Source organism: Apus apus, chromosome 2, assembly GCF_020740795.1.
Source record: "Apus apus isolate bApuApu2 chromosome 2, bApuApu2.pri.cur, whole genome shotgun sequence".
Classification (NCBI taxonomy): Eukaryota; Metazoa; Chordata; class Aves; order Apodiformes; family Apodidae; genus Apus; species Apus apus.
The window spans coordinates 59,500,708-59,524,960 of NC_067283.1; the positions used below are offsets into that span (position 1 = coordinate 59,500,708).

At 40.5% G+C, this 24,253-nt stretch overlaps 1 protein-coding gene across 1 annotated transcript in view; it reads left to right on the top strand.

The window, feature by feature from the left end:
- Nucleotides 1–715: 715 nt before the first annotated feature.
- The window catches only part of TGFBR1 (transforming growth factor beta receptor 1), a 34,324-nt gene continuing 10,786 nt past the window's right edge, over nucleotides 716–24,253 (top strand). Inside the window, exons 1-6 of the mRNA XM_051610856.1 lie at nucleotides 716–832; nucleotides 7,747–7,998; nucleotides 8,390–8,632; nucleotides 14,162–14,392; nucleotides 19,299–19,466; nucleotides 20,144–20,300. Coding sequence (XP_051466816.1) covers nucleotides 754–832; nucleotides 7,747–7,998; nucleotides 8,390–8,632; nucleotides 14,162–14,392; nucleotides 19,299–19,466; nucleotides 20,144–20,300 — 1,130 coding nt within the window. The 5' untranslated portion in view covers nucleotides 716–753. The remainder of the gene's footprint in view (nucleotides 833–7,746; nucleotides 7,999–8,389; nucleotides 8,633–14,161; nucleotides 14,393–19,298; nucleotides 19,467–20,143; nucleotides 20,301–24,253) is intronic.

The following is a 24,253-nucleotide window of genomic DNA, read 5'->3' on the forward strand; positions in this document are numbered from 1 at the left end:
CTCGCCCCTGCACGACGCAGCCCCGCAGGACCCGCAGCACGGCGGCGGAGCTCTCATACGTACGCCAGCTGCTCTGCCGGCAGTGAGCAAGCTGTCAGCGTCTGGGTATTATGTAGCCACAATCCACCCGTCAAACCACGTGAGAGAAGCATGGCAGGGCTCTGCACACTTCCAGCCCGTCTCCCATCCGCACAGCCTCCGAGGATCAGTATTTCCTCGGCTACCGTGGCTTCTCTCCCGAGACAAGCTGAGGGCTGGCTAACTCCTCCCCCACCTCCCTCCGGCAGCCTCCCACCTCCCGGCCGAGAGGGCAAAGCAGAGCCCAGAGCCACCGCAGGGCTTCAGCCGCACGCCCGGGGACTCTCCCACCGCCGAGACGCCTCCGGCCGTGCCCGGCGCTACCCCGCGGCCCCGCCGCCCCGCGCTGCCGCTCCCGCCCGGGCTCCCGCAGCCGCTTCCGCCGCCGCTCACCTCCCGCGGCCCCCGCGACGCCGCCGGGCCCCGCCAATCACCGCGCGGCCCCGCCCCGCGGCCCGTGCCCTCCGGCCGCCTGCTGCCGCGGGGCCGCCCCGCGGGGCCGGGGAGGCGGGGCGGGGCACGCGGCCAATCCGGCGGCGCCGCTGCCGGTTGCTCGGGGCAGGGGCGAGCGGGGGAAGCGGGCGCCGCGCGGGTGTCTGGCGGGGCGGGGCGGGGCGGGGCGGGGAGCGGGCCGGAGGCCTGTGGCGCGGGCGCGCCCTGGCTCGGCGGCGGACCATGGCGGCAGAGGCCCCCCGGCAGTCCTGGGCGCTGCTGCGCCTCGTTGTGGCCGCGCTGCTCTTCCCTGAGGCGGCCGGTGAGTGCACGCGTGACGGGGGGAAGGAGGGAGAGGAGGCGGCGGGTGAGGCGCTGCCGGGGGCGGCGGAAGGAGAGCGGGGGGGCTTTGGGTCCCTGTCGGTCCTTTCAGCAACATGGCGGAGGGGTCGGCTAGGGCGGAGTCGCCTTCCTTCCCCCCCGTGTCCAACCCGGCGGAGCCGGGGGACTGCTCGTCCCTTTGTTGGCCGATCGCGGCGGCGGCTCCGCGGGAGGAGCTGTGGCGTGGGGCAGACGCGCTGCGGCCGCGCCGGGGGGGAGGTGAGGCCGTGGGCGCGTATCCGCTCCCGGCGGCTCCGCTCCGTGCCCCCCGCCGGCAGCGCCTCGGGCGACCTCCTCCCGGGGTGACTTTCCTGCGCCCCAACCCCGTAAGCCTGCCAGCCCCCGCGTCCCGTGGCTTCCTTTCCTTTGGGGGTACGGTGGCCGTGGCCCGCGAAGGGAGCTCGGTTGCGGGCGGCGGAGCACTCTTCTCTCGCCCTGCGGGCAGAGGGGCCCGCGAGAGCCGCGCTCCCGGGAAGGGCGCCAGCCCCGGCACGGGACAGGGAAGCGCCGTCTGGCCTTGCGAGCTGCCGGCGCCGCGCTCCGCTGCCCTTAAAAACAGTGCCACGGGGGAGGCGAGGCAAGCGGCGTCGGCTGATGTCGGTACGTGTTGAATGTTCCACGTAGCGACGGTAAAAGACTCTCTTAACTACCGTGTCGGACGCTTTAGCTCCGCTGCACGCCACTTTGCGGCGCGCTGGCAGCGCCCGTGCTGAAGCTACTCTCATGGGGATTTAGGTGGGTTATCGTTCAGTTATAGCCGAACAGCTAACCTGTAGATGTTGACTAATCCATGCGGAAATAAAATTTTGGTGAATATTGTACAGTGAAAAGGTTTTGTTCCCTCTGTGCCTGTGTGGTATCAGAGCTAATGCAGGAAACGGGAGTTCTTATGAGCATTCAGAAATGCAAGAAATAGGTATTTTTATCTTAAAACAAAAAAACAAAACCCACTTATTTTGATATTTGGCTACCAGTTTGGGCCATATGCTCTAGCGGGTTATACAAATGTAGGTGCCTAATTGGTGTAGGTTTCAGTTTAATCTGTAGCAACTTAGATGATGATAATGACAGATAAACAAAATCTGCATTTTCTGATCTGTCCACTTCCTAGATGATTCTGTAGATGTATATTGCTTTGAATTTTAAAGAGGCACTGGAGAAGTATCATTACTTGCTGCTTAAAGACATCCCTCAATCTGTGTTTTTACCATGTTGTTCATAATTCAGTCTAAGATGGTACTCATGCTGTGAAGAAACTATTAAAGAAAATGTAACTTGTTATATGGAAGTCTGGTGTTAGTTGCCCAAATTTTTATTGAAGAAGATGGAGTGTCTTTGATGTGGAAACAGTGAAACAGGGTTACTTATAGTTCTTCTTCTGTTCTTGAAAAGGTGCAACAGACTTTAATAATGTAAAGCTTTCTTATGAAACATACCCAGTTTAGATCTTGAAGGAAACTTTACCTTGATTTGAGCTTTGAACTTTTTCCTTTTAATGCGTTGGACCAATCAGCAGTATTCACTTCTCAGTCATGAAATAAAGATCTAAAAGCTCTAGGTGAAAAAAAAGGCACTAGACTTCCATAAAAAAGATTCAGGATGAAAGTCTTGGTGTGCTACCTTATGTTTGGAAAAAAAAAAAAATCCTTCCTATCCAGGGGAATAGGGAGGGGATCCAGATTTCTTGACTCGTAGTCAAGTCCTGGTGCTGGTAAAGGGGTTAATTTATCTGAAGGTTGTGGTGTAAGGTGACCAAGAAGTGCAAGGTCTGCTTTGGCTACTGTTACTTAGTATTCTTACCATGGGTTGACAAAAGTAAAGCATTTTCTGATTGCTTCTGATGCTATTGTTGTGAATCATCTTGTGATACGGTTTTTATGGAGGTGAGGCATGTAATAAATTGCATCAGGTAGCCAAAGAGCCTTAATTTGTAAGACAGAGTCTGAAACTCAGCATTTGGTTTGTGGGTTTTTTAACTGTGTGAGCTGTAGTCTTTGATCTTCCTGAAATTTGGGGGAGTTTTCTCTTGGAAAATCTTGCATTTGTGCATTGCCCCTAATTGTCAGTAAAGATGGAAATCTGATTTGTATGCTGAAATTACTTTAAAAATATAAATTAAGGAAATCTTTATGCCTTCTGTTTTCATGTTAGTAATATTATAACTTAGGCTTTTAATTTTAACTTTTTGCATCTTTTTCTAAAGCATGCTTTTCCATGAAAGATACCAGAAACAAATTTTGAATGTGTCTTGCTGTAGGAGGCATGAGCGTGCATGTGAATAGCTCTGTGGATGAGATGCTAAAAAAAACTTGATTGTGCCATCTGGCACCTACACAGGAGAGAGTATAATAATGCTTTTTTTGAACCTGGGATTTTTTTTTACGAGGCTTTATTGCTACTTGAAAGTTGAGAATAGTGCCTTAATAAATAGCTTTTCTGTTTTCTAAAATGCATCACTTTGCCAAAACAAGTTGCTTCCAGTCCTAGATGTTGTAAGACCCAAACATTTGTTTTTTGAGCTAGAAGATTTTAGAGATGAGTCAGGTGTATTGTTTGAGTATATTGACAATGTCTGAATAAGATAACAGGAAGTTACAGCACCTTTCTGTAATATGCTTTTTTTGCTTCTTGCAAATTTTATTGGCCAGGGAAAAACTACCAGTAAACACTACAGCCCTCTTGCTCATCTCCCTAAAAACTCTGGCACATCATTGCCTTGCCCCTTTATCCCTTGAAACTCTACATCTTGTGGAACCAAGATGCTTGATTGTTATTTTCCTGAATATTCACCTTCTGGTGAAACTTGCATTACAAAAATTGTTTTTGATGGGAGAAATAATGTCACAAAAGAAGAATTTCAAGTTTCTTCTTCAGCATAATACTGCTGTTGTGGGCTTTTTTTTAATTCATAAAACAAATATATATTATTAAATAAAGGTATTAGTACTATAAAATTGTTACTCGTAATGAGGTTTTTAGAATGCCTAGCAGGTTTTAGCTGCTGTAATACCCTTTCTTAGCATCCTTTGTAATATAGTATTTCAGTGTATCCTTTCCAACCAAAAACTCTTTGGCTGAACGTTGTGTTCTGTCAAACTGTCTGGCTGAAGTAATTCTGCAGAATGTTAACAGATACAGTGATTTACAGGTTTTTATGCAATTCTGAAAGTGAAGGCTTTGAGCCATTTTCTTAATTAATACAGAAAGCATACAAAAAAGTTTTGATAGGTACTTAACGGTACAGACTTCTACAAGGATTAATGTGAGCTCTTGGGAACCAGTTTATTTTAAGTCTTCTCAAGCAGTGTAGTTTCAGTGTCTCCTTTATATTTCCACCTTGCTTTATCCTCACTGTGGGCTTTCCAGGCTGCAGCACCTATGGAAGAGTGACTTTTTTTTAAGAGAATACAAGACTGTCAAACTGAGAGTCTGAGAAGTTACCTGAGTAATTTTATTCACACAAGAGTGTGAATATTACTAAATCAGATTGACATTTGAGAAGTATGCTGTTGAGAACTTCTGTAACATGATGTGTGTCATAATGCACAGGCTTTTATAACAACATTGTCTCACTGATTTATGTTATGATAGCCAGTCACATAAAGCAGCATTTATGTAGAATGGTCATGGTGCAGTGAGGAAATGCAATGGAGATTATTATGGTGACCCAATTTCTGCTCTTGACTTTGTCACTGGTTGTCTTATAACCTTCAGTGCATTCATTTAGGTGTCTGTACTTTAATTTCCCAGGCCTCTTACTACTTAAACAGACATGACCTTTTATTAGTTGGTACTTGGAGCTTCATGCTAGTGGTTCCATCCAAACATTGTATTAATATTTTTTTTTAAAGTTCTGTGCCATGGAAAACTTGGCCAAAACTTGAGTGAAAACTACTTTTTCTGTCTTCTTGAGTTTAGTAGTTTTGAAGGAGTGTTTTGCGGTAGTAGATTCGATGGGTGTTTTCCAAATGCACTGAAATGCATTATACCTGAAAGATACTGCTAGCTCTGGAAAACTAGTTTACATCAGAGTTGTAGTTCTCTCATCACATACTGTTATCAAGATATTTGAGAAATACATGTATTCATGTAAGTGAACTTGGAGACCTAACTGGTTTCTGTCTGAGTTGTTAAAGTTACTGTGATGTTTCTTTCTGAAGAACATGGACTACTTGGAAACAAAGCAAAAATTTGTATATCCAAAAGGGCAACAGTATGATCATTTTTTCTTTCAGATAAGATATAAGTGAAGACCCTTCCTTACAGGAATTAAGTCATTTAACTACAGTTGGTCATTGACATTTCTTCATTCCACTGATGTTAAATATCATCTATAGTGTGTTCATATAGTCTTTGTTCTTTTTATGCATAGATAACTGGAGAGTGAGACATGGGCAAGGATATTCCAGTGCTGTTTTCTCTCCTCCTGGTGTGGATTGTTGCTGAAGATGCTGAATTAGTTCTCCTGTTAGTAAAATACAGAAATTCTACTCTTACCTACTGGAGTTGGAAGGCCTGAAGAATTCCAAGTGGTGAGAGTAGGGAAGGAGCTGAAGCATTTTTAATGTGGGTGATTTTTAAGCCTATGTCCTCTAGAGAGCAGTAAAAACCTGTATTCCTAGAAGCTTTGGTTATTCAGCTGATCAGGCTTTTTTTTTTTTCTGCTTTTAAGAAAAGAGAGTAGCTTTAGAAGGAAGTCTTGATCTATTTATGCTGAGGAAGCCTTGCATTTATGTGTGATGCTGCTGTGTCTTGGCAGGAGACTAGAAGACAGTGGCATCAGACTGGAACAAAAGTATAAATTGTATCAAATTACACTCACTGGGAATCCTGTAGCAAAAGAGATGGGAACAAAATGAATGAGGAAGCTAAGATAGCATGCTTTATTTTGTTGTAGTGGTATCAGTGTGTTCCCACAACGTCACAAGATCAGGAACATGAATAAACGTAACAAAGTCAACCCAAACTTCATTTTTCACTTCAAGTAGCTCGGGCTCTGTACAGTGACTGAATGTAAATATATCTTACTGAATAGCTCTCTTGCTGTAGGCATTCAGATGCATGTGCAGTTATGATGAGCCAAGAATATTATTTAAATTAGGGAAGAAAGTCGTGGATGAAGCAAGTGAGATAAAGACTTGCTTATTAATGCAGTTGAAAGAAATATCAATGTGTGTATATTTTAAGAAACTTTTAACAAGTTACAATAATATTATTCCAAGTGTAAATTACCAGAGGTATATGAACAGGAAAATAACTTAAGTGTTCTCCTAGTTAAACTCTAAATAATAAGACTTGCCTTACATCTCTGATGGAGGGGGGAGGATGGTAAATTGCATGTTCAAAAAGTGATGCTGTTAAGTTTTACCTTCCTGTGTGCGTGTTCTTATTTCATATACTTTTAAATCATTTTATAAATAGTCTTCATACTAAATGAGTATTTTTGCAAATTCCTGTTCATGGTTTATTTGTTTTTTCCTCTTTTTCTGACTGTTCTGTGGGCTGGTGTCTCTCTGTGAAACATAAGTTATCTTTCTGTAGTGGGTCCTAGAAACTTTTATCATATCTTTTCTGTGACAGTTGAAGATGATTGTTTTGATCCATATTCTTGAGGGAAGGAGATGTTTGCAGAGAATGGCATACAACTTGGAATCAAGACTTTGAGATTAGATCATGATTTTTTTTAATCCATGGTATCCAAGGACAGAGAGGGGTGTAAAATCTGAGGCAATTTGGGTGGTTACCTTAAACACAGAAATTGAAGTGAGACACTACATCTCAGATTTTGGGGTGTCTTTTGCTTTACTACCCATTGATACTCACACCTTTGTGAGATAATTTATGGACCCTTGAAAGAGGCTTTGTGCATTTTTGTGTTCTGGGCATGACTGTAAAATTTTTAATTTGTCTGAATTGCTGTATTTTAATCTTCAAGCATGTACAGAAGTTCTGTGCTAGTTTTTGCTCTCCACAGATGAAATGGAGTTGGTGATTAATGCTCTTACTGTTGCTGCTGCACAGTTTTCTGGCTGGTTTTGGTCTTGTAAATGCAGGAAGGAATGGAGAAAGAAATTTGAAGTAGTAGTCACCAAGTAGCCTTCACCAATAACTTCTGCAATTTAAAGAATTAAACCTGATCATCTCTAGACATGATTAGTCTGTCATTCCTGCTTCCTGCCCCATGACCCTTCCTTTTCCAGTGCAATTGATAGCTTTAGTAAACCAGGAACTTGAATAATGTCAGGCAGGGTTTTCCTGTGCCTTGATAAAAAGTCTAAACCGTATTTGCTTGTGTGAAAGGTTATGTCCTCATGTCATACAGGGTTGTTTTTTTAATGAGGATTAAGCCTTTGTATGCCCTTTCTTCTGCACAAAATTGAAACCATTAACTAATGTATGGAGTATTAATCTCAGGTAGCCAGCAGCATCCTGTTTATCACTTATTAAAGCTATACATGTGGTTGTTGTGGCATTATTTGTATTGAGATTGAAAATAGCAGAGTTGCATGTTAGAGAGGATACAGTGTTATTAAAAAGTCTAGATTTTTAGTGTGAGAAACTGTAATGGAGTTTGTGTGGAGGAACAATTAGGATGGCAGTCTTTTAATACGTAGTTGTATAAGTAGAGGTAACTTCAACTTTAAATTTTACTTCATCTGCTCATCTCCAATTTTTTTGTCCCACTAAAAAGTCTTGTAGTGTTGTTCTTTAGTGTTACAGTCCTGTGTTTATGTAATGAAAAAGATTTCTAGGCCTCCTAGTGTTTTGAACTTTTATTTCTGTAGTCATTGAATTTGTTTTTTTTCAACATAGAACATGAACCAATACTAACATCAATGTTTTTTCTCAATACAGCATTACAGTGTTACTGCCATCTGTGTACAAAAGACAACTTCACATGTGTGACAGACGGGCTATGTTTTACTTCAGTAACACGTACTGCAGACAAAGTCATACATAATAGTATGTGTCTAGCAGAAATTGATCTGATTCCCCGAGACAGGCCGTTTGTTTGTTCCCCATCCGCCAGAGATGGAGTAATTACTTTGCCTCATTGCTGTGACAGAGACCACTGCAATAAAATAGAACTTCCAATTCCAACACCAGGTAAAAGTTTATGGCATATTTGATTTTTTTTTTTAACAGAAAACTAAGAGTGGGAGTTTCAGTTTTGAAGTGAATTTGAAGGTCTAAAGTTCACCTAATTTGCAGTTAGATTCTGCACGTAAAAGTTAAAGATCTGCAACAAAAAACTTTAAATCTTTTGGACAGAGATCTTAGGGACAGTTTTGAAGACTTACATGTAAGTTAAATGGAAACTGAGTAAGCACTTAATTGCTTGTGCCTTTTAATACTTATTTTGACTCTTAAAAATTACTGTGTGAAAGTTTTAATTAATACATTGAAATAATTTGAGGATCACTATGAAATACAATAAATTTAGTTGCATAGAAAGAAAGACATAGCATTACCATTTTCTTTTTATTTTTACTGTCAGGCCCTACTCGAGGAAAACCAGCTTCTAATTTAGGACCTGTGGAACTGGCTGCTGCCATTGCTGGACCTGTCTGCTTTGTCTGCATTTCACTAATGTTGATTCTGTATCTTTGTCATAATCGTACGGTAATTCATCATCGTGTGCCAAGTGAAGAAGACCCCTCACTGGATCGTCCATTTATATCAGAAGGAACTACGTTAAAGGATTTAATTTATGATATGACGACTTCAGGCTCTGGGTCAGGTAATACTATATTTTTAGTAGTAATTACTCTCTCAAGAGCCTTGTAAGTAATGGGTTTTTTTTAATATTTTCAAATGTACTTAAACCTACTAACTGGATAAATTACTAGAAGAGCTACTTCTGTGTAGATTCATTTGGTATCACTTAAGATTCAATCTGTGGAAATAAGTGAAATAAAAGGGAGCATATTGAGTTGCTGTTAGTATTCTTCATCCTGGGAGAATAGCCTCATATACAGGGAATAGTCAACTATTGTAGATGTCTGTGAGTAAGGCTCAGCCATTTACGTTTTCTGTTCTGCACAGCATATTTAATTTGCTGTCTTTTGTGGTTTTGAGATAATTTGTGAGGGTTTTTCCTTAGTTTTAAACTGAAAAGTCATTTTTATCTGTAGCTATTGGTATATGAAGAATATGATGAATTCTAAGTATGAGTTTATTTTAGTCAATTTCTCTCCTTAGAGAAGTTTTTTTTAAGTTGCAAATAGCAATTTCCATGCGTGTAGAATAATGCAGCATGCAGACCACATCTGAAGAATTGCTGTGCCTTGATTTAATGAATTTTTTGTTTTAATTCAGAGGTGTTGCTCTGGGAAGATGAGGCAGTAGTCTGTTCACTGCATTCAGTGTCTGCTGTTGTAATCTTGACATAGTTGATTATAGGATTGTGGTGGTCTGTTACAGAAATACAGTTTAGTAGGCATTAATAGGGGATGATGTGTCAGTACATCATGTAAATTAATTTCTGGTTCATGTTAAGGAGCCTCAGATTGTGTACTGCAGCCTCTTATCAGCCTTCTACTATATAAAAAAACTATGAATAATACAATACTGAAAATTATTCCTGCTGTTTGCAGATATATGTGCTGAAACATCCATCCCCTTTCAGAGTAATTTCTGCAAAGAAATACTGGTATTTGATTTTCAACTGCTGAATTTCTCAACTTTCTTTTCTAGGGGCAGTAACTGATAAAACTGTTTAGAGTGCATTGCTCTATCAAGTAAATCAATATAACTTGCAGGATAGGGCTGTGGCTTCTCAGACCATGGGACTTGCTTTGCAGAACCTGGTCTTCCTAGAGGGAGCTGGGGTCCATCTCTCAGGGGGAGAGCAGCTTTGGCCATAGGCTTGCCGATTTAATAGAGAGGACTTTTTACTAGAGATACTGGGGAATGGGATCCACCCCACTGTCACCACTTTGAGGCCAGTGCCAATAAGGGATGCTTTGGGCCTGGAGAAGGATCACAGGACAGTAGGGGAGCAAGTCAGGTTCCCTGTAAAACAAGATTGTGTGTTTCCTTGAGAGTGATCTCTTACCTTCAGCTGCAGGGAGTTCCATGTTGTTCAGCTGTTCTTAAGACAAGTATTAGCCTTATTTAATGTTCTGTACCTCCCTTTTAATATGATAGTGGGATAGAAGGTGCTTCAAATACTTATTTTTCTGTACTGTTGGCAGTCTATATTTGCAATGACTTGTATCACTTTGTCTCAGAATTAGTCAATGATTACATACATTCATTGTGCCCTAGCACTGTAACTGATAACTTTAATTTGTCCCAAAATATGTCTGCAGTGATTGAATCTCAAAGAAACATGTATTTTAATCCAGACTCTGGTACTGTACATTTATGAGAGAAATTAAAGGTGGGGAACAGGGTCACTGAGAGGAAAAGTCAGAGCTGCTAGTTAAAGTAGTGCTTAACTGTTTCAGAAACTGAACTGTGTGAAAGGGAAGCACAGTGGAAATGTAGAGAACAGACAATCCAAACCCAAGAGGCACATCTAAGGAAGTGTTTTGTCTGGTGACCTGAATTACATGTTATGTTGTTAGATTCATGCAGAGGGACCAAAATAGCTTGTAGACAAATAAAAGGGTTTCTACCAGTTTTGTGTTATGGTATTCTCTGAATAAATATATAAAACAGAAGTGATAAAGCTATAAAAATTGGCTTCCTACTCAGATCGAAAGGGAAGTGGGATTCATTTTATGCAATGATGGAACAGTAATTTATTACTAATTATTCTATCTTGACTTCTGTTAGTATTGTCCAGTTGTTCCACTATGAAGAAGACCTGAAACAGATAGAGGCTTGATGAAAGGAATTGATGAAACATCTAAAATAGAAGCTGTGGCTTCAGCAGAAGGGTGTCTAAGAGAAGGGTTTCAAAGTCTCTTGCAGCTGAGAGTGATTCTCATAGCACAATACAAATCTCTTTAAGTATCAACTACAGTATAGACAGACTGGGATGCCCAGCTATTACTCTTCAGCTCACAAATGACAAATTAGTTGTGAGGAAATAAGAATTGCCTAATTACCTTGGGTCAGTTGAAGTGAATGTAGAACTCCTTAAAAACTTACCTGCAGTTCATAGAAGCTTGAAGGTAATGATTTTTTGTGGGTTTTTTTCTCAGTTCCTGGTGCTGAGTTTCTTTATTCCTATTCAGAGGAAGTCTTATGGGCAGAATTTATGAACAAGAACAAAGTTCTAGCAACTGCTTTTGTTGGGTACCTTTAGTGCTTTAGAACTGAATTCCTTAATTCTTGAATTATGCCAATCAGTTACAAACTCCATATAATCATATCAGAGAATGGGTCTAGGTTGGAAGTGACCTTAAAGATCATCCAATTTCAACCCCCTGCATTGGCAGGGACACCTTCCCCTAGGACAGGTTGCTAATAGCCCCATCCAGCCTAGCCTCGAACACTTCCTGGAAGTGAAGGGCATCCACGTCTTCCCTGGGCAACTTGCTCCAATGTCTCATCACCCTCCTAGTGGAGAATTTCTGCCACCCCCCTCCCAGTGGAGAATTTCTTTCTAATGCCTAACCTAAATCTACCCTCTTCCACTTTAAAGCCATTACCCCTTGTCGTGTCATTCCATGCCCTTACAAAAAGCCCCTCATGAAGCTGCTCCTGTATGTCTATAAAGAGCCTCAACTGCTTGGTCATCCTGGTCAGGTGGCCTGTAGCAGACCCCCCCTACTATGATATCACATGCCCCTGGCTTCTCTTTATCCCTGACCTGTCAGCTCCTCATCCATCCCCAGGCAGAGCTGCTTGGACTCCAGCTGGTCATTGATGTGGAGTGTGACACCCCCTACTCCCCTGCCCTAGCCTTCCTGAAGAACTTGCAAAAACTTATTATGCATTGGATGGTCATTGGTCTAAACTAATTGGAATACATTTCAGTTATGAAAAAGAAAAATAACAATTTTCTTATACTCATAGAAGGTTTGTGGATACTTTTTATGATGTATGAAGATAATGATGAAAGCTTCGGAGACAAATTGTATGACTGTGGCTGAATACAAGATGCCAGTGTTGTAGGCTGCTTTTGGGTTTAACATGGTCTTGAATTTTCACATCCTCCTGATTAGCAAACTGACTGTCATCCTCCTGATTAGCAAACTGACTGTCATCTTTCTTCATGCATAGTTAAAAGAAGTTTCACTCCAAGAGTCTGAAGTACAGTTGTGCCTGATGTGTATGCCAAAGGCTAATGTTGTAGCTGTCTCTAGTGAGCTATTTTTCAGGCAGTCAGGTTTACAGTGAAGCAGTTGCTCAAGCTCCTGGTGGTACAGCACTGTTTGCTCTATAGCAAAAATAGGAAACCACTCAGTTGCAACAGAAGTCTGTAAAGAATTCTTATAGGTGCAAGATAAATAGAGATTCTAATCTTCTGGTTTTGTTGTGTAGCAGTAGTAAGAGAAAGCGTAGTTGCAAAAAACAGGAGCAAATTCAGTCTTGTAGATATTGTGGATGTTAAACATATAGGAGCAAGGTGGATAAATCACAGCAGACATTTTATGATAGATGTGAACATGATGGCAGGGGATTTATAATATAAAATTGAAATTCTTTGAGTCTGAAAGGTTTAGAGTTTACTAGCTGTTCAGAGATTAGCTTATCCTTGGACATCCTTTTTTAGACAAGGAAAGTATGGTACAGCAATTTAAGGGCAGTGCATCTGAAACTGAAAATATACAAACAGTTCCCTGAAACAGCTGTAGGAAAAAGAAAGTATTAGGCCTGTCACCCATTTAAAATGTACAAAATCAGCTTGCATTTTACATTTGTGAGTCTATATTACAGTACTATGTAAGTCCTAAAGAGGAAGTTGATTCTGTCCAGCAAAGTGGAGCTTTACATTTTTAGAGTTGAGTTTGGTCATGTGGTTGTTCTAGTTTGCCCTTTTCTGCATTTCAAAAATCTGTCCATAAAGAAAGCAAATAGGCTTCACAGAGCCTTTACAGCTTGGACATGCAGCACATTTGACCTGTGGTGTTCTAATTTGCACTCCTTAGACTGAGACATGAGTGAGGCAATCTTCCCAACCAGATCAGATGTTCTGCTAGTGCTGCTGTTAGTAAAGAATGACCAGAGATGTACTGGGACTGTTATTTGAACTATTAGTTAGGTTTTATTTTTATAGCATAAATAGATATGTTCTTTGATCAGCTATTGGAACAGTGATGATTGAGTAATAGATTACTTTGTAAAGTGTTTACTTTTTGTGAAAAAATCATATTCCAAAAGAGTTTATTGTCAGCAGTTAATCTGGCTGATGCATTCATCCTGCAGTGTAGTATCAGCACAGAATTCTGTGACAAACTTTGCAGTTACAACAGGGAAGACTTTAAAAAAAAAAAAAAACAACAACAAATAAACCCACCCTGGTGCTTTTTTTGTGTGTGTGTGTGAAGTTATGAAGCACATAGTGAGGTGCTCCGAGTTGAAAGCATGTAGATGTTCCAAAGCTATAAAACTTTAATGAATTAAGCATTTTTCTTACATGTGGTTATAGTGAGGTGCACAAGAATGGCCTATAAAATGGGTAGCTTGTCTTACAAGGATCTTTTCCTGTTTATAGTGGCTTGAGGCTATGACCAAGCCACTGGTGTACTTGGGCACGAGTGTGAACATTCAGTGGTCAGTGTTGCTGGTAACCACAGCTTAACTTTAAAGTTAGAAATGGACCAAGTTGTATCTAGTGATAAATCAAGAAAATTAATCAGTAGCAAAAGTGCTCTTGAACTGCTTAGCCAACAGAGTTATGGAGAGATTATTTTCTTAAAAAGAAACAAAAAACCAACAACAAAAAACCATCAAAAGCAAAACACACAAAAAAACAAACCAACCACATAGCCAAGCAGAAAAAACCCAAACCCTCAGTCCTGGTAGTTATTACTTCATTTATTTCTTTTCTTTTTTTTTTTTTTCTCATGAAAATATCACTTCATGGATCAACAACTGTCAAAATTCTAAACTGAAAGGAAGCTTGTGTCAACTGTAGGTATAAGTTGTAAGGTAGTGTCTTTGAGTACTCCTTTTACTGGCCTTTAAGGTTGACAGCAGTATCTTACCCACATGCTTGTTAGCAGTTCACAACAAGCTGTTGAAACCTTACGAGTTTTTGTGCATTCTAAGAAAAGTCTCTAAATGGAATATGTTTTGTATATTTAATACTTCTGATAAGCGCTTATTTTGTTGGAGTGATACTTCGGTTAATGTTAAATCTCCTTTGTAGGTTTACCTTTACTTGTGCAAAGAACAATTGCAAGAACTATAGTTCTTCAAGAAAGCATTGGTAAGGGTCGTTTTGGAGAAGTCTGGCGAGGGAAGTGGAGAGGAGAAGAAGTTGCTGTGAAGATCTTCTCTTCAAGAGAGGAACGCTCATGGTTTCGCGAAGCAGAAATTTATCAAACAGTTATGCTACGACATGAAAACATTCTTGGATTTATAGCTGCAGACAACAAAGGTTAGTGGTAATGTGAATTAATTTCGCTGATTTTGTGCCAGGTCAGAATAGATTGTAAATGGAGGGGAAAATAAAAATGTGAGGATCCTATTAAGAGTAGCAAAAAATAACTGTTATTCAAGCAATTGAGGGTTTGGCAGGCTTTTACAGGTTTAATAAAGGAAAAAAGTAGTTTTTCCTTCTTTTGGAAAATGTGTTTTATTTAAATCTAGAAAAAAAATGTAAAAGAAACTTCGGTATAATTTCTACAAGCAAAAAGGAGATGCCTCTTGGCAGCCCACACATCTGCTGAATGTCCATGCCCATACTTCCCTAATAGCCTAATAAGATAGATGTGTGCGACCAAAAGACATCGTGTCTAATCCTGCAAAATATTTTCCTTCTAAATGAGCACCTAAAGTTAAGATGGGGGGCAGACTTTATGCAGAGACACTAATCTTTATTCAAAGCAATGATAACTCTTCAGAAATTATGACATTTTTTAAAGGTCTGCTTAAACACAATAGGTCTGGTAGACTCCATAAAATTAGATCATTAATTTCCCTACTTACTGTTGTCTAGTTTAGATACCTGGTGATGTCTCATTCATAAGAAACAGAAGTAAAATGTAGCATTAAGCAATGAGTGTGCATGTTAATACCCAGGAGAGAATTATTTCAGGCAATGTAGGGTTGTAACTGGTGAAGCAGTAGAATAAAACTGAATGAGGAGAATATTCTGAGCTGATTAAGTTAAACATTGACTTATGCAGCTTTTTTGAGCTCTTTGACTATGTACATTAGAGACCACGTTTATATGCCTGTAAACACATACTTGTTTCTAATGGTTTTGTAAAATCAATGAAGCTAATGCTGTTGGACTGACTCTTCAGAGATGGTAGTTGTCTCTGGAAAAACTCACGTTTGATAGTATGCTAAATTCTACAAGTTCAGTCTTGGATGTACCAAGTAACAAAAAGTGGAGATCTATAAAACAATTGAAGAGACGTTTTTAGAAAATTTCATTTCCTTCTTTTCCTTTTGAAAAACAAACCTTAGGAGTCTCTTCTGTGGGTGTATAATAAGAAGTTTCCTACTGCAATAGGAGCTCTCTAAGTCTTTTATAGGTTAGAGCATTTTACTGCTTTTTTTTTTTTTTTTCCTATTAACTCTGAGACTATTCTGTGGATGAAACAAGGCAGAATTTTCTTTCCATCATGAGAATTATTTGAATGTAGATTAGACTTTTCCTTCCTTATTCTAAAACATTTGGAGTTTTTTTGATTTATTTTTTTTTAATGGCATCTCTGGCTTCCCTAGACATATCCCAGTAAAAGAGATACCTGAAAGTTTTGCCATCCTCACCCAAGTGCTTATTTAAAGATGACCACGCATACTTCTATAAAGGTAGTTTCTGGCAATACGCAGATCAGGCATTTTGCACTTCTGACTTTCCTGGGCCAAGTGTGTTCTTTGAGGAGAGTGGAGGAAGAGGGGAGGGAAATACAAGAACCTCCTATTTGGAAAGTAGGAAATTTTCAGTATGTTTATGATAGGAACTAATTTATGAATTCACTTTTCTCATTCCTATACTTCTTACTTAGTTTGAGTATGCATTTTGATAATCCTTGGGGACTACAACGTATCTTTGCGGCTTGTGCTGGGTTTTCACACTTGTTCTTGGGGAATAGTGGCTGCATAATTCAGGGTATAAGTCCAACTGGAATCTTTTATGGGATAACTAGTCTTTTAAATACATCACAGAATATTAGGGGTCAGAAGGGGTCTCCAAAGATCATTGAATCCAATCCCCCTGCTAGAGCAGGACCAAAAAACCCCACAACTAGGGCAGATAACTCAAAGGCATGCAGACAGGTCTTTAAAGCCTCCAGAGAAGGAGACTCCACAACCTCTCTGGGGAGCCTGTTCCAGTGCTCTGTAACGTGACAGTAAAGAAGTTCTTCCTCATGTTGAGGTGGAACTTCTGTGCTCAAGTTTTAATCCATTGCCCCTTGTCCTGTCACAGAGCACAAGTGAAAAGAGCTTGTCCCTGCCTTCTTGATACCCAGCCCTCATGTATTTATAGACATTAATTAGATCCCCTCTCAGTTGTCTTCTCTCTAGACTGAAAAGCCCCAGGTCTCTTAGCCTTTCCTCGTAAGGCAGGTCTTCCAGTCCCTTAACCATCCTTGTAGCCCTCTTGCTGGACTTTCTGAAATAGACCCCTGCCCTTCTTGAACTGGTGAGCCCAGAACTGGACACAATACTCCAAGTGAGGTCTCACTGGCACCAAGTAGAGGGGGAGGAGAACCTCCCTCGATCTGCTGGTGACAGTCCTCTTAATGCACCCCAAGGTACCATTGGCCCTCCTGGCTACAAGGGCACATTTTTGTCCCATGGATAACTCTATGGAGCTTCTCTCTAGCAGATCCCCTCCTAGCCTGTACTGGTGCATTTTGTTGTTCCTTCCCAGGTGCAGGACTCTGCATTTGCTCTTGTTGAACCCCATTAGGTTCCTCTTTGCCCAGCTCTCCAGCCTGTCCAAATCTCACTGAATAGCTGCACAGCCTTCAGGTGAATCAGCCAACCCTCCTAGCTTGGTGTCATCAGCAAACTTGCTGAGAAGACACTCTGTCCTGTCATCATGGTCATTGATAAAGATGTTGAACAGGACTGGACCCAGCACTGATCCCTGAGGGACTCCACTAGTTACAACTCTCCAGCTGGACCCTGCACCATCGACCACCACTCTTTGGGCTCTGTTGTGTAGCCAGTTCTTAATCACTAAACATTCTTTTATCCCACATATTCTGAGCTTGCTCACAAGGATGTTATGGGAGACTGTCAAAAGCTTGCTACGGTCAAGGTAGACTACATCCACTGGTCTCCCTGCATCTTTTCATTCAGTCACAACATCATAGATGGCTATCAGAGGAGTCAAGCGTGATTTCCCCTTGTTAAATCCACGCTGACTACTCCTGATAACTTTCTTCTCTTCCATGTGCTTAGAGATGACCTCCAAAATAAGCTGCTCTATCATTTTTCCAGGTATGGAGATGAGGCTGACTGGTCTGTAATTGCCTGCATCTTCCTTCTTGCCCTTTTTGAAGACTGGAGTGTTATTGGCCTTCCTCCAGTCCTCAGGCACCTCTCCTGTTTGCCATGATCTTTCAAAAATGATGGAGAGTGGTAGGGCAATAACATCAGCCAGCGCTCTCAACACTCATGGGTGCATCTCATCAGGGCCCATGGCCTTGTGCACATTCAATTTACATAACTGATCTCTGTCCCACTCTTCATTGACTAGTGGAGAGTCTTCCCTCCTCTAGGCTTCCTCTCCTGTGTCCAGGGTCTGAAGCTCATAAGGGCTGGTCTTAGTAAAGGTTGAAGCAAAAAAGAGATTCAGCAACTCTGCCTTCTCTGCATCCTCTGTTACCAGAGTTCCCACCTCATTCAGCCATGGGCCCTTATTTTCCCTGGTTTTCCTTCTACTGCTGGTATATTTGGAGAAGCTCTTTTTGTTCTCCTTTACTTTGTCAGTTTAAGTTCTAAGAGGGCTTTGGCCTTTCTTGTTGCCTTGCTACATACCCTAACAACATCCCTATGGTTCTGCCAAGTGACAAGTCCCTTCTTCCACAAACTGTACATTTCTTTCTTCCATGAGACTTTATTCAGAAGATCCTTGCTTATCCATGCAGGTTGTTTACCATGTCTGTCTGATTTTTCTACTCAAAGGAATGCCCATATCCTGGGCTTGGAGGAAGTGGTATTTAAAAATTGACCAGCTTTCCTGGGCTCCCTCTCCTTCCAGAGTTTTAGCCCATGGGATTCCTGCAAGTAGATCTTTGAAGAGTCCAAAGTTATTACTTAGCCCTACAGAAGTCCAGGGATGAAAGACTCTTGTACAAAAGGAGCTAGCTATTAAAACAATTTCAGATCTGGGAACTCTGGGAGTTTCTTTTATAACAAAATAAAATTGGAAAACCTGTTTGGGGTCAGGATTGTTCTTTTCTGGGTGTATTTACACTTAAGTTAAAAAAACAAACACCTTTTGGCCCCTCTGATTTGAATTTGTTTAATACTCTTCTCTCTGTGGCTTAATCTTCAGGGTATTTTGTGTCCACTACTTTAATATAATGTGAACAATTTCAATTTTATCTGTCATTTGTATGCCTTGGGATATTTGCAGATGTGTTATGACCTGTCTTGTTCTTCTATAGTTCAGTGAAAAATCATACAGCAAACTGTTTTTCTCATAATTGGTGTTTTTCATTCCCTTTGTGCTACCTGGAAGCCTACATTTTGGCCAGCAACTGAGAGTTCACCAGGGGTGGGATTTGACTTTGTTTTTGAAGTAATGTGTCAGATTGCAGCTTGCAAGTTTCTGCTCCAGGAGGAAAAATCCACTAGCTGCTGGTAACTTAACTGTGGAAGTTGCCTCCTAGGATGAGGCCAGATAATGTATGGAAAGACTAGAGGAGTTACAGGGCAAAGCTTGAAAGACTTTTTTTTTCTTTTAATATATATATATGGGTAACCTGGACAATATTGTACTAGACCGACAGTGACAGGATTAGTTTCACATCATGCATTCAGAACTGTCCTTCCAAGCAGAAAAATTAGGGGAATGCAGAGCCTGGCTAATACCCTGAATATTTCACCTCATAATCATAGTGACATAGTCTTTCAATGGTTTGTCTTTTAGTTTAAATAAAAGAATGGTCACTAAGCTGTTCAGAAAGTCCTGTGTGGTAGTCCTAGCCTTGCAGAGGCATTTAAATGTTACAGGGATAGAAGTAAAGATTTAAGGGTCTCCTTGGCTTAGGTTAATTGCAAAGCATAATTTGTACTTCAGAAGCACTGTATAAAAGTGACATATGATTTCTCTTTTGTGTTTGTGTGGGATTCATGCCAGTGTTGTTTTGCAGACAATGGTACATGGACTCAGCTGTGGTTGGTGTCAGACTATCATGAACATGGATCACTCTTTGATTACCTGAACAGGTATACAGTAACAGTTGAAGGAATGATAAAATTAGCTTTGTCCACTGCTAGTGGTCTTGCTCATCTTCATATGGAAATTGTTGGCACACAAGGTAATCCTAAAACTATTCAGCCTGTCATGTGAATAATACTGGATTTTTCTAAAATGACACATGTAGATATTTCTGCTATAGTTGTCTTTTTAGTTAGAACATTCAGTCCTTTTCGGTGTATATAGTTGCTTTGCATGCTGCTACTTAGGAGGTGAGAAGGCAGCTGAAGTCAGTAGTTGCCAAAGTTAATTCCATGTGGAGCTGAGTGAATTGAAAAATGTCTGTTTGGGCTCTGTGATAATTTCTAAACTAACAATTGGATGGGTTTTTTTACTTTCCTTTTTATTATTTATCTAGACTTTGTGATGTAACAATGCTTCCTACAAAACACTATTAAAAGGCATTAAGTAATGGTGCCTATAGTAGCTTCTTAACTTTGGTTTGAGACAGTGCTATGGTCTATTTCCAGAGATATTAAAAACTTTTTTTCTGTATGCAATAAATACTTGCAGGAAGAGGGAAAGGAGCAGTAGAGTGGACTAATACAATAGACATTTAAGGCACTTTTCTGGACAGCCAGACAGTCCAAAAGGAATGATTTCAGGAGTTATCTTGATGCACGTAAAGCAGCAGAACTGAAAGGAATTAAGTAATGTCAAACAAAATCAGTACTAGGCTTAGAATAATAGCAGTTATCTTTTTTACAGATGTGTTATTTCTATTTTTTCCCCTTACAGGCAAACCAGCAATTGCCCACAGAGATTTGAAATCAAAAAATATATTGGTAAAAAAGAATGGAACATGTTGCATTGCAGACCTAGGATTGGCAGTTAGGCACGATTCAGCTACAGACACAATTGATATTGCTCCAAACCACAGAGTGGGAACAAAAAGGTAAAATCATTAACATGGTGTATCAGGTGACTTTGATAATAAAATGCTTCCCTTTTTCTTGTCCCATATAGGAGAATTCTGTGGGTACAAACACAAGCAGCCAGAAACTGTCATTATTGACAGGTAGAGTTCTCAGGAAGTGTCTTGCCAGCTGTGAGAGTTAGGCAGTAGGTGCTTAACAAACATGTTGAATCTTGGCATCTATTACTAAAATCTTGCAAAACTTTTATTGTAGGGCATAAGTATCTATTAAAACAAGTAAGAGACTTCATGAATTACAGTTTTAGAGACTTCACTGCAGTATCTTTATTCTTTTTGTCTTGTGTTCATGTAAACTTTATTTGCAGCCCAATCTGGAGCTTAAAACAGGATGCTGACAGTGAAAGTAAAAAGTTGGATTATTTTTTTTCTGTGTGAAGCCAGTATGGTAGAATATCGAAGTATAGAGACTTTGACATTGGTTTTCATGGAATCATATTTTTTGAGAAAAATACAAGAACTTAAAACAACAGTCAGCATTTGTCAGCTAATGAATAAATGGAATTATCAATGGATGAGTCCCTTTCTTTTAAAGGCCTACTTCTGAATTTGGAAATATGGATTTCCTTGACCTCAAAAGAACTCTGAGATCTTTAACTCAATCAACATGGGTGCAATGAAACTTACTGGTTGTAATTTATCATTCCTGGACCTTCAGACAGTAGTAACTGGAAGCTGTTCTGAAGATTGATTTCCTTTAGCAATCTGTGCAGCTATTCAGCACACAGATTACACAACTCTGTTCCTCAGGTTAGCTATTAGTGCTGCTATGTGGGTAACTTTTTGTCCTTTGGATGCCCGTAGGTTCAAACTGAAGCTTGGGCATGTGTCACTCAGTAATGTGTGGAGCACCAGTGGTTCAGGGCTGTACATGATTAACTTCAGTATATGGCCTAGCTGTGTTGGAGAAAATTCTGTGTTGATGTTGCCAGATTTCCAATCCATACATAAAACGTTTTTTATATATCTCTTTAGTGAGTGATACTGTGGGGGAGGGTATGGCTAGAGTTTTGCAGTGGACTAGTGTGCCCCTTTACCTGTGGCATTTTGGAAAAAACAAGCAAACTTTTTTTAAGGCTCAATGAACAAAAGCTTTTAGAACATGTTCTGAAAATTTATTTTTCTGACAAGTATAATGCTGAAGTTACTTTGGTGTAAAGCTGTGCTGTACTATGCCTTTGCCTACTTTAAAAATGCCACACAAATGGTCAGATGAGGTTTATTTTCTGAATTATAAAATTATATATATAAAGATGATAAAATATTGGGTATTATTCCTTCTCAAAACCACCAGTATTGATTGGTAGTAAAACAACAGACTATTTTGGAATTTGTCATTGCAAACTTAGCTGCATGCAGGGCGCATATGTTGCGTGGCTTGGTATTTTCTACTACACCTATGTGCAAATAATTTACTTTCTTTAGTCTAGTCTTTAGAGGAAGCATCCTCTCAGCTGCTGAGATCCTGCTTACAAGGCCTATTCTTCCATATGTGCTATTAAATTGCTTGTTCCTCTGTCTTGAGCTTTACTCTTGTGACTAAGCATTAGTAACTCTCCTGCTTGCTGCAGTGCACAGCGGCAGGACTTTCTTCCAGTTGAAAGACATCAGTCAGTTTTACCTCTTTGAAAATGTTTTGTTCTTATAAAAGGCTTGGTCCCCTCCTCCCCTCTCTTGTGCATTCTTAGGTAAGTAACTCTGCAGCTCTGTTTCATTTTTCATGATAAAGTTCAAATCTTACCTGTTCAGTGAAAATTTTAACTCCTGTTGCTTGCCTCTGCTGGTACCTCTTCTACACATGGAAGCTCACTTAAGTTTGTATTTTTTGTAATACTGTGAAGATGCATAGTCTAAGGAGCAAGCAAAGTTCATTCTGGGTGAGTAGTAAGTGCTGAGTCAGACTAGGGATCCTTCTCCCTGACTGGATGAATCTTTCTTTTCTGTTCAGAGACCTAGCTTTACCCGAGGGTGTGAACTATGTGCTTTCACAGCTCAGCCTGCAGCATCAAACAGGCAGTGTGAGCTTTAAACTGAGAAGAAAATAGATTCCCCCTCTTGCTTCCTGGGGCAAGTAAAAAAAAAAAAGTTTGGGGTTTGCTTTGTTGGTTTGGCTTTTGTTTGTTTGTTGGTTTGGCTTTTGTTTTAAAGTGTAGCCCAGCAGTTACTTTTGGTAGTTGAAATAGGCTGTGTTTAAAAGAAATGCAGCTGTGAATTCCACCTTAACTTGTTTTGTGTTAAAGGATAAAGTAATTTGGCAAAAAATAACCCCCCTTGCCTTCTACCTTGTCCTGGGTTTATATTTTGAGTGATACCCACTTTGGCATTAATAGTCTGGTCACATTCAACACGTGAATTGGACTCTCAGGATTCCAAATGCACTATCCATTCAATGCACTAGCACGGCCACACCTAAGAAATTTGGTCACATTCACTGAGAAATCTCATAGCTAGATTAATGAACTGTGTAATTTACTGCACTTGATGCATAAGTTCTTTTGGATTGCCTGTGATAAATTCACTGTCTGCAAAGCATGTGCAAATTTGGTAATATAGCCTGGCTACAAATGCATCAAGTTATAAAATGATTCTATGGAGGTTTCTCAGTTTCCCAGGGTGCACTTGGTGTAACCCAGTGTTCAAATCTTACCCAAAGGTGTCCCTGTGGGGGAGAAGAGATGCTCAGCCTATCCACTGATCCCAGAGGTCAGGGGTATGGATCTCCCCTGTGACGGTACCTTCCTGGCAACCTTCCTCTCTTAGACTATTTTATACCATATTACCCTAGAGATGGAGCTTGAGGGACTTTAGTCATACATACCTTCATCATTATTGGTGCAAAATTCTCTTGCTTTGCTTTTAAAGGTATAGAGTGCAAGCTCAGTGAGAGGTGGTCGTACCTTGGAGGCAGGTAGCTTTTGGAATGGAGTTTTGGGTGTGTTTTGGTATTGTGATGAGATTATGATGAGAGTTCACCTAAAGGACATAATTCTGTCAAAAGGTGACAGTTGGTTGTCCCAGTCTATCAAGTATGCAGCTTATTAGCTTATTATCAGACCCCATTGTTACCAGAGAGCTTGGCCATGGCATCTTCACTCTGCTTCACCCTCCGTTCAGTTTATCTTAGAGTCAGCATGCCAAGTTCCTCAGGTGTTGCTAACATTTGGGATTATCTTGGGAACTACTGTGATAGATTCTTTGCACCTTAGCTGAATTCCACCCTCTAAAGTTTCTTCAATACTATTCTTAAAGTGTGAATATAAGCTTAATTTCTAAGTCACCTCCAGCAATTATTCCACAACATGGATGCTTTTATGCAGTTAACCTAAACCCGGTATGAGCTGAATTCTAGATACACTTGTGGAGAACAGGCTTGGTGAAGGGACATGTCACACTCAACATGTTGTTTATGGGTCCTATTTGACACAAAGCTTCCCGTATATTGTACAAGAAGTTTGGGCAGCTAATGAGTTTTTGGACTAAAAAGGGTGGGAGGAAAGAGGTCAAAGTTTGGCAAGATGATGCTGAACATAATTTGTAAACTTCTTTGTAGGCCTTTTCTTTCATTCTTGGAGGGTACTGAGCTGCAGACCTTGTCCAGAAGGTCAAAGTTTGTGTCTCTAGAGTAGTTTTCTCCAGGACCTAGAATACCATTTCTGACAAACAATGCATTTCCAATACATAAGCTGACAAGGAGATGCAAGTTTCTCACTCTTTTGTCTGATAGCTGTGAAATGGCTAATCTGCTAACCACACTAGATGACCTACTTGCCTTTCACCTCTCTTGTTCCAGCAATAATCTCTCAGATTTTTTGAGCAGTCAGTCACCATTCTGTGTTATGGAGGCCAAAGTCCATCTAAATGCAATGATGGAGGATCATGGTAAGAGGTCAATTTGCCAATAAATTCAATGGAAG